Source organism: Podarcis pityusensis, assembly GCF_964106645.2.
Source record: "Podarcis pityusensis genome assembly, chromosome: 10".
In the NCBI taxonomy this organism is placed as follows: Eukaryota; Metazoa; Chordata; class Lepidosauria; order Squamata; family Lacertidae; genus Podarcis; species Podarcis pityusensis.
The window spans coordinates 41,670,246-41,686,389 of record NC_138035.1 but is presented as its reverse complement, the minus strand read 5'-3'; the positions used below and the strand labels follow the sequence as shown (position 1 = coordinate 41,686,389).

Genomic DNA, 16,144 nt, shown 5'->3' with positions numbered 1-16,144 from the left:
CACAGCACCACCTGTGCCCCTTTAGGATGTTATTAGTGCAATCCTATCCATGCCTACTCATATGTAAATCTTACTGAATTCCATGGGGTTTTCTTCTAGGCAACTGGGGTAAGGATTTCATGTGCTAGTCATTACAAATATTTAGAAATGGGAAGCCAGAAATAAAACTTAAAAATATTACAGAAGTTATAACCAGAAGTTTTTCCTGAGATCCTCAGTAATGATTTTATACCGTTCATAGTCAGAGACCTCTTATCTGATATTTTCTTCTAAATCTAATGGCTATCTTGGCAGCATGATACAAATCCCGGTCTGGTTCTCTGCTTCTTCTATACAGTCATAGCTCAGATAAGAAATCAGGTAAGGATTCTAGTAAATAGTATGGAAAAGATAAAACTCTGGCGGAACAATTCTGTTGGTTGCAGCTTTGGATTGCTGCATCAGGATTTTCATAGGGTGAACAATAAGCTTGAACAATGAACAGTGAACGGTGAAAATACATTTTCTCGAAGTCAGACATGGCATAGAAAACATGGTTAATATGCACACTACAAACAAAGAGTCGAATGTTGGAACACACCTATGGAGAAACTGACAATATTAAGCAGGAAAGATTTGAGGAAAGGATCAGCAGAAGTAAGTTGAGTGAGAAAATTTTAAGGAAATTTCCAAAGTCATACCATCAGAAGCAACAGCAAAACTTCAAAACACTGAATAGTCTTATCCCCCCTATAAGTTTTTCCCCTCTTTGTTTTTTTTAAAAAAACAATCTGTTTCCAAACAGAGCATAGCAGGTATTGAGAAGCAGTAGTAATTACAGTTTATCAAAGCCTATGTGTCCTGAATCATAGCAGCTGCTGAATTTAACTTCCAAGTAAATGCAGTGAGTGAAAGCATATAATTATCCTATAATTCATATACACAAAACTCTAGGTTGCCCCCCTCCTAAGGAGAAAATAGAGTCAAAGGAGAACATTTGCATTCTATAACAGGCTGCTCATAAATACAAACAGCCTTTCCTCTTGACCTTCTTTACTGAAATCCACATAGAGAAATGGACACAATCCTTTAGGGGTTGTTTTTTTTTAAGCTGCTTTAAGTGCCAATAAAACTTGTTTTATTTTTGCAAGCTATTGCACTATTTTGATAAATTATATGTTTGTAAATTGTACTGAGTGTTGCTAATCAAATATATTTAAATAGAAAACAAATACCTACTGGATATTCCAAGCAGGTGCAATCCATGCTGAGAATAAGTAAAGGATCAAGGAAATGCACTACAGATGGATGACAGGATAAAAGGAGCATGAATAAGCAACCTACTTTTTCTTTAGTCTTCGGTCTTTCTCTGCCTGAGTTCCCAGTTTGCCTAATCCCAGAGATTCCTGTGCTGCGGCTTCTGTTTCCATGTAACCTCCTGTGTCAAAACAGCAAATAGATTTTCTCCATTGACATTCTTTTCAAGTGGCTCTATTAGTTTAGCATTTGGTCTGTGAAATTCTAAAGTCTGTTTTCTGGGGTGGAAAGCAAAGCAAGATACCTAAATCCAGAAGCTAATTCCTCACTATCTACTGGGACATATAAGAACTAGCAACAAGGAAATCGTTTGTAGGATGGTCTCAACGCCTTAGAAAAAGAAGCAGCAAAAGCCACAGGTGCCTCAACAGCAGATTATTAAAATACAGTCACTCACAGGGTTTCCTGTGAGGTATGGGAAATGTCTGCTGACTGCAGGACTGTTCAATATGGAGGCGAGTCATATTATGTACTGATGACTGCATAGCACTACAGGATAAAAACAGAGTCCTCTGTGTGTAGGAAACTGTAGTTTCCTAATGCTTTGGAGAAAGTATGAAATTAGCTGGGTTTTTCCCAAGAGCTGCCTCTTAACAGAATGAAAACAGAAAATGGGCTGTAGCCAGAAGTTATGGGAGTGGAATATATGTATGGGAAAGGGCTTGTCCACACTCCTCCTTTTCCTAATACAGCATCCTAGGCCTCTTAAAAGTGTCCTCTAGGGGCACTACATCCTACCAAAACCTTTCTTGAGGACTCCTCAGCTGCCAAGAGGCTTCATTTTTTATTGAATGCATTTATTAGATGCCCAGTAGCTATTGATCTCTCTTGGTATCACACAAAAAGGGGAAAGAGTATGTACAGAAAACAAAGTCACAAAAGTCAACAGCAACAAAATAAAAAAACAGCATGGGAAAGAATTATAAAATGGAGTTAAAACCATACCAAGCAGCAAAATACAACCTTAAAATACCAACAAATATTGGTTGTGTGGGGTGCGGTAGTGAGGAACTGGGGCCAGGAATGTCCCTTTGCATGAGTGGCCTTCCAACCTCCTTACTTATGAATACAACCAATAGTTTTAAAGGTGGTTGAAAATGGGTTGGGTTTTTTTTAGAGGTATCAGTTCCCATTAAGCCTTTCTTCTGCTCGCTGTTGCCTCTAGTCATGCAGGTTTTGCAGGTTTTTGAAACAAGACAAAAGAGCTTGCTTACTGGAGGCAGGAGTAAGATGATTATACACATCCCTCTTTCAGACACCTTCGAGTCTGGAGACACACACAAACACACAGAGCATGCCACCAGCAATATAGACTGTTTGCACAGGCAGATGAAAGATGTACATGCAGGATCACTGCCTAAGATATAGTATATCAGAGTCAGTAAATCTCCTCTTGTTCAGCTGTACCATCATCTGACCAAGCACAGTTAGGACATGCATTCTGTTATGGATCATATTTAAGCAACTGTGAGCTTGAAACATTGGCATGAGCTATAGTGTACCATTGTGCTATTTTAAATTAAAAGCAATACCACAAGGTAACTGGGTGGTTACACAAGTCATATTCTTAAACATTTTCACATGTTTTCTCCATCTCCAATTAGATGGGGGTGGAGGGACCCTGTTCTTGCCAACCAATGTGATACATTATTTGAATTTAAGAAAAGACATCACAGATCCAACAATAGAGAACACAAACAAAAGTTGATGTTTCAAAAGCATGCTGGAAGACTGCAGAGAGAGTCAATGAGACGACAAAAGGACAGCAAGTTCAAAGGATAAAGAAGGGGAAAAAGAGAGAAAGAGTTCCCTACTCTCAATCTTAAATATGTATCGTTGAGTCAGGTTTTTTTGGTCAAAGAATTAGAAAACAACAACACTAAACTAGATCTCTTTAACACATTATGTGACTTGATCCTAGCTAATCATCAGAAGTGGAAAGCTATGGAAACCAAGACTACAGAAAGGACCACTATGGTTTTCTGAAAGAAAATCTTTGATAATGATCATGGACCAGAGAAGATGCAGCATGGTTGAAGCAACTTTTCTCATTCAAAAAGAAAAGAAAAAAGAAGTCCTATTGTGACACAGGACAAAAAGAAACCAAATGACATTGTTTCCAACGTTATAATTGCTGCCATATAAAAGAGCACAAATCCCTATCAGAAGGCTTTAGATTAGAGGTTGATCTAGACCAGCAAGTACTGTAGATGCCTCCAGGAAGAAGGACTTGAAGGCAATGGCTCTCTCCCATTGTATGGAGGTTCTAGATAGAGGTTCTAGATAGCTAGAGATATGGAGGTTCTAGATAGCTAGAGTTCGCCTTCTTACGAAGTACTTCATGTTTGAGTACATGAAGCACAAAATACAGGTTATACAAGTTATGAAGGATCATTGTGAGCATCAGTTGTGGGCTTTCCATTCCAAAAACATGCAAATGGAAAGCCAATCTTTTTCCTGCCATTGCTCTCACACTTTTTTTAAAAAAAGAGGAACAGGTATTCTGCAGAATATACAGTGGACGCGTGGGTTGCGAACGTGATCCGTGCGGGAGGCACGTTCACAACCCACAGCATCCGAAACCCACAGTGGCGCGTCTGCACACACGTGGGTTGCAATTTGGTGCGTCTGCGCATGCGCAAAGTGTGATTTAGCGCTTCTGTGCATGTGTGACCGCCGAAACCTGGAAGTAACCCATTCTGGTACTTCTGGGTTTCGGCGGTCCACAACCCGAAAAAATGCAACCTGAAGTGTCTGTATCCCGAGGTATGACTGTATTTTATTAATATCGGTTGAATATTTTACTTTTGAACGTACTACTGCTTTGGCTGAACTAAGGTGGAAATGAAAACCCCTGTTTGTTACAAACATTTGGCAGTGATTTACTTCAAGTACTTCTTCAGAACTATGAATGGATTTTCATCCAATTATACAGTTATGATGTTGTGGTGGGTTACAGTCATGGGGAGGGGGTAGCACATTGGGCAACTAATATTGCCCCCAGGACAGCTTTTACAGGTTGACATCTCTATTCTGTTCTAAAGAGCATAATGGATATGAATGCATTTATTATATCTTGATCCCTGGGGCCTTCAACTTACTAAAGAAGAAGAAGAAGATAATCAGACGTAATAGTATTTAGTATGCCAATAGTATTTAGTATGCCAATATCAATAAAATGGATCTTGATTAATTTAACTGACAATGAATAAGCCATGGAACAAATATTAAGCTTTTAGTCTGTGCAGATGGGAACATCTAGTTTGTGTCAAAGGGCTCATCATTAAATTGATTGTGAAATATATTGAATGTACCATATTAAAAAACCCCAAATCACCTCATTTCCCCCAATGCTAGATGAAAGGACGGTCTGAACTAGAATGTTACTAATAATGAGAAAAGTGACCATTCTACACTAAGCTAATTATCAACCTATTTATTTTTTGTTTATATACACTATATTTCAGAATGTACAATATTTTACATGAAAAGTTAAATATATGGGGGTTAGGCAGGCTGTATTCACTATTTGCTTGCCCCGGGGTAAACTGGGGCTGCTCACTAAATATCCTAAATATTTAGGTTAAATATTGGTTTCCTTGCTCTTTCTTGTCAATAGGGATGTGGAAACTGAGAAGTGGAAGTTTCCAATTTTATTTGAATGAAATGATTCAGGATAAAACTTACCTAAAGTGTTGCCCCTGAATAACGTAAATGGACAATGATATGAAGATATTAAATACGAACTGTAAGACACTGTGGAAATCCTTCATATTCTAACAGGATCCATAATCACCAATATGTTCTGGCCATCTGTTTCAAATGACAGTTACCTAAATCTTTGTTTTGTTTTTACAAATGGCAACTTAGCAAAGCCACTAAAAGGTGTAGTTTTATTGAAATGAATAGAATTACAACTATTAGTCACTTTACTAAGTCAGCAGCAGCAGGATTGGGGCCAGAATTGCCTGCCTCCCCTTTTGCTGTTGTGAGTGGCTGGCTACAAATGTGCTAGTGGCTCTGCAAACCACAGTGGCGTAGGCAGGCAGTTAGCATAGCTCTGCCAGTGTATGGATACTTTTGTGTCTTATAATCTATCTGAGTATAAGTTCAAAACAGATAGGAGCCTTGTGCTATGAAGACTGGAAAAGAATCCAGGAGGGGATTCATGGAAAGCAAACGAAGGCTAAAAGCAACTACATTCATAATAGGAGCAAAAGCATGGGAACCAATGCCACTTTGAGTTTTCTGCTAGCCAAGTCTTCTGTCAAGTTGGATGCTAAACAAAACTGAAAAAGGACGGTGATGGTGGTTGTGGAAAGGGGCCTTTTAGCCAAGTCAACAGATTCATATGTTTGCTGTCAAGGTTTTTAAGCTGTGTAAGTGTTAGCAAAGTTACACTTTCGTAATTCCGTAAAGGCAGCAGAATTAAGTAAAGGAATCTCATCCTATGCCCCCTGCTCATTTAGAAAAACACAGTGAACGATGTGACAGTCAATACTAGTTATGGTATAACAGAATTATGTGGAAAAGATCCCACCAGTTTAGAAGAGAAATGAATGTTTGGAAAAGCAAAATGAAACTGAAAAAGAAGCCAAAACCATTAAAAAAAAAAATACTGAAAAACAGCGACCCGAGCCTGGTACAACTAATTCCTTACTGAGCTGTCCAAGTCGAGCCTTCTCTTTTTTACCGAACAAACGTCCTATTGAAGACTTGATTCCTTTCTTCTTGGGAGCTTTGTGTAGGGAATCCTGGCTGCTACTGACACTGCCAAGACCAATGCTTTCTGGCTCCAAGGATGCAGGCAAGCTACTATAAAATACACACAAAAGATAGATAATACATTATTGCCCTTATGAGGTCCTGTGCCCATCCCCTCCTAAGCAGCTGTGCAAACAAATTATCTGGAATCTAATAAGAGTGTCTTCATAATTGGAAACATTCATCAGGTTCTGATGGCTTCTTTCCTGCATCATAATAATATTTAGAACAGCACAATGGCTAATTTTCATGTCTCACTAATGCTGATCAAGATGATTCAATCTAACAAAAAGTGACAGAAAGGAGGTATAATTCATCAAAGCCCTATTAATATATTTTTTGGCTCGAAAGTTCAGAGAAATATGTGTTGAGAAGAACCAAACAAATCTGAGTTGTGACAACATTGTTTTCAACCCAAAATGGGATTTTTTAAAATCTTACCTGAGAAATTTCTATTCTGAGCAGGAACAGGGTGAAAACCTAGTGAAAGGTATTTTCCTCCTACTAGGCATGGATGCAGAACAGTATTTCTGACCGTATCCAGAGAATGAGTCCTATAAGTTCCAAAAAGCAACCAACAGCCATAGCACTGACTGGAGGTGGTGGTGGTGATGATAGGCTTCTGGGAAAGATTCCCTGCTCTATAGCTGGGCTTGTATCTGCTGCAGGTAGATCTAATCTCTCTTCAGGTGTTTTGATGTCATGCATTGTGATCATGCAAAGGGGTAGGGCTATAGGGAGGGGCATGTTAGCCTTGCCATTTCCGTACATGGCATCAGAGCACCTGAAGAGTGCTCTCGTGTATGAACTCTGGCTTGTAAGAGAGCTCTCGACCATGGGAAGGTGAGCTAAGACTTGTCTTTTGACTTTTGCTCATTTGCTGCTGATCAGAGGTATAGCTGGTGATACAGAAAGTCTGGAATAGCATAAATGTAAACTGGATTTCAAGGTTTTGAGCCATTAATCCTGCCATTGCATTGCATTCCGATTCAGAAGCAGAGATGTTGCTTGATCCTAGGGTCTTGGGAAACTAGGTCTTGGGAAAATGATGATTCTAGGATCTCTGCCTAGATGTAGTCAGCAAAACTGTTCCAGCTTCCAATTCCAGAGATACTTAATTTCCCCGCAAATGATCCGTCTTCCTGCTCCACACCATAAGAACAAAGACACGATTCTTACAAGGGCATTTTGCCTCATAGTAATAAAAGCCTTTAGAAGTGTACTCAACATACTCTGGAAACCCTTCAAACTCCTATGTGGAGGGCACTTTCCATGAAAAAAAAGAGAGCTTGCAAATTATGTAATGTGATCAAGCTCAGATTCCTAGCATAAAACAAACACATACAAGTGATATTATCAGAGTAACAAACTATGCAGAAGTGGCATGCTATGTCCTACTTGGTGGTGATTTGAACATTAGCGATGTGTGAGGGGGCAGATCAACAGTGGCAAAAGCATGCAAACTAGGAATGGGGTGAAGTGGTGGCTAGGCTGGGAGCTCCGAGTTGGTGGTGGTGACCTCACAGGTGCGCCTGCACCTGCAGGATGCTGATATCACCAACCCAGAGTTCCCTTGACCTCACTGCCTCCACCCCCTTCTTATCTGTGTCCCAGTGGGCACCTGGAGGGCACTGCTGGACTTGAAGTGACTCTTATTCCATGGGACGCAATATTACCAAGGCTTTGCAAATGCCCACTCTGCATATTCCGAACAATGTTATAGGAAAACTACATCTAGGAGGAAGAGCTCAATGGGGAAAAAAGTTGGTTGTCCTGATTGAAATTGTCAAGAATTTTGCAATATGGGGTTCAAAAGGTTAGTAGTGGTCTTGTCAAAAATTGCAGTCCTTCACTGGTCTCCTTGCACAGGTCAGCCAAGATTCAAGTTATTGGTTGTATTAGTTGCATTTCTGCACACAAATATCAAACCCCATCACTGAATCCAATATGGATTTTTCATTTTAATCATTGTTGTGAGCGTTGCCTTCTCCTTAGTTCACTTATAGAGAGCCAACAGCAAGGCAGTAAGAGCAACCACAAAAATATACCATTTTGCTCCAGCTCAATTACTTAAAGCATGAGAGGGTAGACTTCAGGCTTGTGTGGTCTGTCTTGATTTTTACTAGAACCCTGAGATCTACAACTGGAGCCTGGAGCCAAACAACATAGAATTATAGCATTCTGAACCCAGGAACTTATTTTGAGGAGCTCAATGTCCTTCCACACCAAAATCCACTTTTGGTTATCCACAGCTTTCTTCATTTCAGCAATGTAATACAGGGCAGGGGGTGATCTTGTATCCGCCATCTTTAAGTAACTGGAAGTCGGAATCCTTGCTCATATACCACAAATTACCAAAAGATCTACCAGTAGATCTAGATCTGACTTCTGCTCACGTTTGATCTAAAGGGGCTACAAAATGGGAGACCAGACATCCAAATCAGACTGGAATTCAAGGAGTCAAGTTGTAAGAGTTAATTCCCACCTTGGTGATGATGTACAAATTTTTAATTAAGAAACAATTACTCTTGGAGAACTACATTTGCACCGTATAAGAGGCCTGGGTGAGCTAGGAACTAAAACAATCAATGCAAGCAGGGCAAGCACGATCAATGCAATGAAAGCCACTCTTTCACAAAGAAACTTGTCCAGTTTCTCCTTCAGATAAGCTACTTCTCATGGATCCTGACATGAAGTGGTGAAAAAAAGAAAAGCCATCACAGGGTGGAAAAACCCCCCAGCAGTCTGCATTTCCAGATAAACAGAATACATTGGAAGTTATGTGGAAGTTCACCTAGAAGTCATATGAATGGGTGCATTATAAAAAGAACACAGCACATTCAAGTTGTGAAATACTGTCTGAAGCAATGAGCTTCTTACCTTCTAGCATCATTGTGGTATGAAGAAGGTAGAGTATGAGTCATTCTAATGGCTCTAGGTGTTGGAGGAGGGGAGGTTTCACATTTTATTGTGGCTTTGTCTTCATGCCCATCTTCTTCGACGACGGCGATCTACAAACAAACCATGTCCATAAAAGGCAGCTTAGAAACCAACTTCCTAAGTTATTTGCAAGAAATAATTCAAATTGTGCAGTAGGCAAACTGTTTGGAATTCACCATACTTTCCAAGCAAGCATAAGGGCTTACATAAAAACCACGTTCCATTCGTGGGACGCAAAAGTAACAGAAGAAAAACCCCAAGGAGATAATCGGATATGATCATGGCCCTACAGAGAGCCATTCAAATCCCATTTTCCAATCTCTGAGGCCCAAACTGGCCCAAATAAGCACACAACTGGCCATAAAACATCAAGCACAGGTCAGTGCTGGCGCTATGGTGAGCCCCCAGGCAACATGGTGTCAAATGGTGTCAACAGCTTGTGGAATTATGTACCAACTCTTTGTAATCCACTGTAGGCACCCATGGGGGCTAAATGCCTATGTTTCCATATTGGATGGAAAGTTTCCACCCTCAAATATACAATGGATGGAAGACATGACACAACTGAGGAATTTCAAGAAAGTGAACCTCTTTATTCAGAAAAGGAGTGGAAGATTCTTGGCTATATGGACACCCTACACAGGGTTGCATAAACAAAGAATACTGAGCAAGTTTGGGTTGGTAACAGATAATTCCACACCCCATCCTCTTGACATAGATACATAATTATTGTGGGGTATAAAGAAAAACCAAGAGTGGATGGGGCCAGTAATTAGCTTACTGTAATGTTTGGACCTCGGGCATCATTTAATTAACTTTATATGGACCCAGTACCGAACAGGTTGATAGGACTGTGTTGCTTACACATGCTGTGTCTTCTCACACTCCATGTTTGCAAAGCCTGGCTAATTTATGTGAACATACAATGGATATTCTAGCTCAAAATACTCTTCAGTATTCAAAGTAGCTTCAGGGAGGAAACCAATTGCGTGTTTAGACCCAGAGGACCCCCCCCCCAAATAAAAACACAATTGACTCAAATTTTAGTTTTGGTTTTTGGCAGAATTTAGGCCACAACTTTATTGATTCGAGAAAGTGAGTGGTTGCATAGGCTCTGGTTCGACTAGCTCCCTGCACCCTTGCAGGTAGTGCTGACCCAGAGCTCTATCATAGGTCAGCCAAGGGTGAACACCTGAGGTAGGTAGAAAGCCTGGGAACAGACTATGCCCACTCCCCAGATGCTCCCCTGGACTCAGGCATGGGAACAATCCCCTTTTGGGGGTTGGCCAAACCAAGTTGAGTCCCTGGATTCCTTTAACGGAATACCCTTCACATAGGGATGGCGAGACTGTTCTCCCATCCCTATCACCTGAACCAGTGCCTATCTGCAACCTTAGAAGTTGTGACGATTTGCTATGCAGCAGACAAAACCCAAATGGCAACAGCCAATCAGCAAGTGGGGAAAATTCCTGCTGTGCCCCTGTCCCAAAGACAGATGACACACGACGGCATAGCAAGGCCAATTGCAAAAATGCCCTAAATATAGGGAGAGGTATACCCACCCACAACCAGAAGGTCAGTCTCCAGGTCTCACCGCAACACGTGCCCTCTTTTAGGGAGGACACGCTCTGCCACTAAAGAAGTGTATAAAATTGAGACCAGCAAAAGACAGGCCTCAGATATTGACTCATCTGTGTAATTTGATGCATGCCACCATTGTTTTATTAATCCCACATACATAGCCAAAGTTACAACTGGATACATATCAAAGCAAGATCAAAATTATGTATCAGTACAGACTTACCAGGGTTCTGCTTAATAAGCCGGAAGTAATGACAACTTCTGGTAGTTTCATATATGCTTGTGACATGTATTGCTATAACATTCAGGGTGCTTTACTATTTAGAAGAATAATGAGAAGTTTTCTGCAGCTGTATAAACTAATATGCAAAGTTATGATTCACAATGAGTTACACATCAAATTTCAAAGATGACACAAATCATCTTTGTGAGTTTCAAGAGCTGAGGCCTGATTTTAGATGTTCTCAAGTTCCAATTACAAATGCAGAAATTCATTTTGAAAAATTACTTTAAAAAACCTGTGGAAAAAATCCGGTTAAACTGAGTTTTAAGTGCACATGGGAGAAAATTCACAGTAGCATGCTAAAAAAGAGAGAAAAGTATGCATACCTTTCTCCGGTGCTTCCTGAGATCACTCGGCTGGAGTTGAAAACAAAGGAAAGAACAAAGGGGAATGATCAAAGCCGTGTAGGTAAAATAAAAGATACTGATATCCTATCCATTTCCATTTTTCAACATCAAACCGGAAAATCAATGTTTTGGAAACTGCAAAACTTCAAGTAAAATACTATGGCTTGGATCTAGAGTTAACTTGTGCAAGGTGAAAAGCACTCCCACTTATGCAAAGCAGCCCCATGAAATCTCCCCCAGTTTCCCCATATTGCTGCAACTCCACTAGCCTCATCCAACATTGTTCAAGGTGGTATGTTGAGCCTCAGAAGGCTTTTCGGAGATTATGGGCTCTGTAGTAGATGGGGGAAGGATTCAGGAAAGTCCCACTGTATGACGAGAATTCTGCTTAGTTTTCTCTGGAACCAACTCCACAAGCATACTTGAATCTTTTAATTTGCAGTTAGATCTTATGCTGCTATTTTAACTGCAGCAGGAAAAGCAGGGCTGCCTTAAGTCACATTTGTTGCCATGCAGCAAATTAAGTTCTGTCCCCATGTAGTACCACTCAGTGCTATTTTTCTAGAACTCATCATCTTCCTTGTTCTATTATGATAGCAATGGTGCCCACCTGAGAGGTGCTGGAACTGAATCCTGGTGAGTTGCAGCTGAAGAAAAGCCCTGGTACCACCCCACCAGTCTTTAATAAAGCCTTTTTGTGACTCTGTTTTGCTGTTGCAACACCAGGAGTTGATTTGGATGTCATGAATGAACTCTGTAGTAGGCTTCCACCTCCTTTCCCTTCCCTTTCTTCTCCCATGCATTCTACTTTAATAGTAACTTCCTGACTTTTGACAAATCATAGTTGGCCATGATATCCAAACTGGCAAACTATGGCTTGAATAACCCCTTGCAAACCAGAGTTGGGAATCTTGTATCAAACTTGTAAATGGAAGTTCATACATGCAATGCCTTTCAGTTAGTAAGGCTTGGGGATGTGGACAAGGTGTTTGGATTGGTCAGGGTGACCACTAGCACCCTAGACCCTGAGCTGGTAATATCTAGGAGGGAGGGGACAGCAGGCTGGGCTAGGGAGGTGATTAATGTCTCCTTGTGAGAGGGGGTGGTCCCTGCCTGCTTGAGGGAGGCAGTGGTAAAACCATTCCTCAGGAAACCCTCCCTGGATTCAGAAAACCTAAGTAACTACTGCTAATATCTTCTTCTTGGGCAATGTTCTTGAACAGGTGCTCACAGACCAGATCCAGGTACTCTTGGAGGAAACTGATTTTCTAGGTCGATTTCAGTCAGGGTTTAGGCCTGGTTTTGGTACAGAAACTACTTCGGTCGCCCTGTATGATGACCTCTGTTGGGAGAGAGACAGGGAAATGTGCCCCTGTTAATTCTCCTCAAGCCCTCAGCAGCTTTCGATACCTTTGACGATGGTATCCTTCTGGAGCAGTTGGGGGTGGGTGGCACCACTTTGCGGTGGTTCTGGTCCTACTTGGATAGTTGTTTCCAGAGGGTGTTGCTTGTGGAGGATTCTCCAGCCCCATGGAGCCTTCAATGTGGGGTTCCTCAGGGTTTGATTATATCCCCTATGCTGTTTAACGTCTACATGAAACTGCTGAGTGGGGTTATCGATAGGCTTGGAGTATGCTGTCAGCAATACACTGATGACATACAACTCTATTTCTCCTATATATCTGCAGGTGAGAGAGTGGATGTGCTGGATCATTGGTAATGGACTGGATAAGAGCCAACAAACTGAAGCTAAATCCAGTTAAGACTGAGGCACTGTTAGTGAGCAGTTCCCTAGACTGGGATGGCTAGAAGGTTGCCTCCTCTTGATAGGGTTATACTCCCTCTGAAGGGGCAGGTTCACAGATTAGGGATATTTCTGGATTCCTTGTTGTCACTTGAGGCTCAGGTGACCTCAGTGGTGTGGGGTGCCTTCCATCAGCTTCAGCTGGTCTCCCTGCCCTATAGTCTTTTTACAGCACAGCCACCAAGGCCTAGCACCTACACTGTGCAAACAGACATGATATATCTGAGAAGTCCTTTTATTAGGAAAAGCACTTCCTAAACACAAATTTGTTAAGTCTTTAAAGGGCTGCAAAACTTTTCATTGTTTGGTATCCTAAACAGCTTTCTGGAGCACTGACTGGAAACATAATGAAGAGTGCTTATCCCAGCAACCCACAAATTCATTTCATTACTATTTTTTATTGTTTACTGTATCTTGTGTAACACTGGCAATGGCCCTATATGAAGTCTTATTGCATTTTGTATTAATGGTCAACGTGATTCTACTACAGACAAAAACATAATAATAGGCAAATAAATAAATGAGCAGGAAAAGAAACAAGCTATAGAAAAAAAAATCTTATTTAGAGAAGTAATAAAATAAGTGAAACGATCAGCACAAAACTGTATTTGTACATTTTCTTACCAGTGTCATGATGCCCATACGATCCATCTCCCTGGCTGGGCTGCGGGGAGTGAGTTTCGGAGTAGAATGCCCACTTGGAGGAGAAGAACTTGCAAGGGAGGAAGCTGTAATGGAGCCAGTAATGGATGTGCCAGGATGGACCCTGGCCAGGTTTAAGCCTTCTAGGCTTACACTGGCTACTCTATTTTCTATTTCTTCAGCACGCAATTCCGTTGATTCTTTTTCCTCTTGGATTAACCTATAAACATGAATTGGGAGGCAGCAGAATTAAAACAGCTAATGTCATGTGAGTGGTATTCCAATACAGTGGTACCTCTGGTTATGAATTTAATTCATTCCAGAGGTCTGTCTTAAGCTAAAACGTTCTTATCCTGAGGCATGCTTTTGCTAATGGGGCCTCCTGCTGCGTGCGCGATTTCCGTTCGCATCCTGGGGCAAAGTTTGCAACCAGGAGCAGCTACTTCCGGGTTAGCAGAGCTTGTAACCTGAAGCGTTCCTAACCAGAAGCGTTCGTAACCAGAGGTACCACTGTACAGCGAATTGCTTCCTTGCCCTGATCCCTGGCAACAGTTTAATAAGGTGCTTTTCACAAATGATATAGGCTTCACCAGTACATCATGTTGGAGACCCATCGGTGAGCTTTAAATAAGAAGATAATAGTAATAATAATAATTTTATTATTTATACCTCCGCCCATCTGGCTGGGTTTCCCCAGCCACTCTGGGTGGCTTCCAGCAAAATATAATAAAATAAAATAAAATGTCAAACATTATAATGATGTACACTGTAGTCAAAGCATCTATTTCAATTGATTTAGCAATTTTGTAGAATCAGTTGCTTAAATGACTTCAAAGGTTCACCACAGCTGAAACATTCCACCTTGAAAGGTGGAAAACCTACACAACAAACAGTTGAAATGTTAAGGGGCCTGAAAGGTATTGCGTAGTTGTCTCTTATGGCTGTATATTACATGAACATAGCTGAACTAAAGGGTCTACTTTTGGGGAGACATTAAATGCTTACTGGTTTTGCTGACAATAAAGCGGTATACAAATTCTCTTAAACAAGTGTACACATTTGCCTTTTCTTTTGAAAAATACGTAATAGGTGTTTCAGGATTGCACTGCTGATATGAATAAAATTCCACCTAAGTTGGTTGTTCTGCTTCCCTCAGAGACCAGCCAGATGCATGTGAATAAACCCATTTTATTTATTGCAAGCATTTCCACGATTTGTTGCCTGGGATGAGAAAGCTCTTGCTTTTTGGTGATGTACAAGTACCTGATTTCTTTGTTGATTGCATCCAGTTGTTCCTGAAGCATCATAGCAAGGGTTTGGGCATCAGAATGTCCACTTGGCGACAGAAGATCCATGGAGCTAAATATTGTATCTCTGTCGTCATCATCAATGTCAGACATTTCAGTGTCACTCTCAAAATGATGGCTGCTCAGAACACCCATCGGTTGACTTCTGCTCCATTCATGATCTCCAAGGGATTTCACCTAATTGGAAAGAAATGCATACCGATCAGCCTCATTTCAAATGTTAATTTTGAGAGAAATTAAAAACAGAAAGCCTAGCATGTTGAAACACTGTTGGCATTGATTAACATGTTTTAGTTTTCTCAGGCCACTTGTACAAGAGTCACTTTCCAGAAAGAGGAATGGCCTTGAGGCAAGGCCTTGGCTGGACTACAGTTCCTCCTTACCAAGCCAATCTTCCTGAGCAGCAGTGAATGTTGTGCCTCTGTCACTGATCATCCAGACTCCTTGGACCACTATGGCTAAAACTTATCCATTTCCATTACTATAATAGGAGCACTGCTTTTAATAAACAAAGAACAAGATAACAAGATAAACCTTTGGTTCGTCTCTCCGGATTCCCATACGGCCTCTTCTAGGTCTTCTTATCACCTTAGTAGACCTATAATCTGGTTGGCTATCAACTAGGGAGCTCACAGAGTACCTCAGCTCTGTTGATGAATCAAGATGTGGTCTGAAAAACAGTTGCAGCACACGAATTAGCAGATGCAAATAAATAAACCAAATTGTAAAAGAAAATAATGTATCAATAATTTATCAACTATTTTACAATGTGCGGAGACGTTCATCCTATGAAATCTCATTCTATACATAAAGAAAACAATTTTGGCTGATTTCCTGAAATGCTACGAGGGTAATAAAGCTCTGTGATGTATCTGAATGGAAACTAGAAATAATCAGTAAAACTCAAAATGACACGTTTTCCTGAGAGTCAGTGTGGTGTGGAGAGAGCAATGAAACTTGAACTGGCAAGACTTGGGTTGAAATCAACCAGGATTCAAGACCAAATGAACAACTCTTGGATGAAGCTTAAGTTTCCCACTAGCTTTTGCACTTCCCAAATGTTTCTGCATAATTCTCAGCTCAAACGTTTCATCATTTACAAGGGTGTATTTTGAGAAAAGATACATTTTAAAAGACACACTTAAATATACACTTGAAATGTGATCTTTTCCCCTCCCCC

The 16,144-nt window shown here is 40.8% G+C and overlaps 1 protein-coding gene across 12 annotated transcripts in view; it reads right to left on the bottom strand.

The window, feature by feature from the left end:
* PPFIA2 (PTPRF interacting protein alpha 2) overlaps positions 1-16,144 on the bottom strand; it is a 265,886-nt gene that overhangs the window by 31,381 nt on the left and 218,361 nt on the right. For 11 of the 12 annotated variants that reach the window (XM_080971449.1, XM_080971456.1, XM_080971455.1 and 8 more), the window contains 7 exons: positions 15,499-15,634; positions 14,921-15,141; positions 13,640-13,877; positions 11,191-11,220; positions 8,941-9,071; positions 5,957-6,111; positions 1,324-1,417 (listed from right to left, as the gene is read on the bottom strand). In XM_080971449.1, the coding sequence (XP_080827575.1) occupies positions 1,324-1,417; positions 5,957-6,111; positions 8,941-9,071; positions 11,191-11,220; positions 13,640-13,877; positions 14,921-15,141; positions 15,499-15,634 (1,005 nt within the window). The remainder of the gene's footprint in view (positions 1-1,323; positions 1,418-5,956; positions 6,112-8,940; positions 9,072-11,190; positions 11,221-13,639; positions 13,878-14,920; positions 15,142-15,498; positions 15,635-16,144) is intronic. The other variant, XM_080971453.1, reaches the window with a different exon arrangement.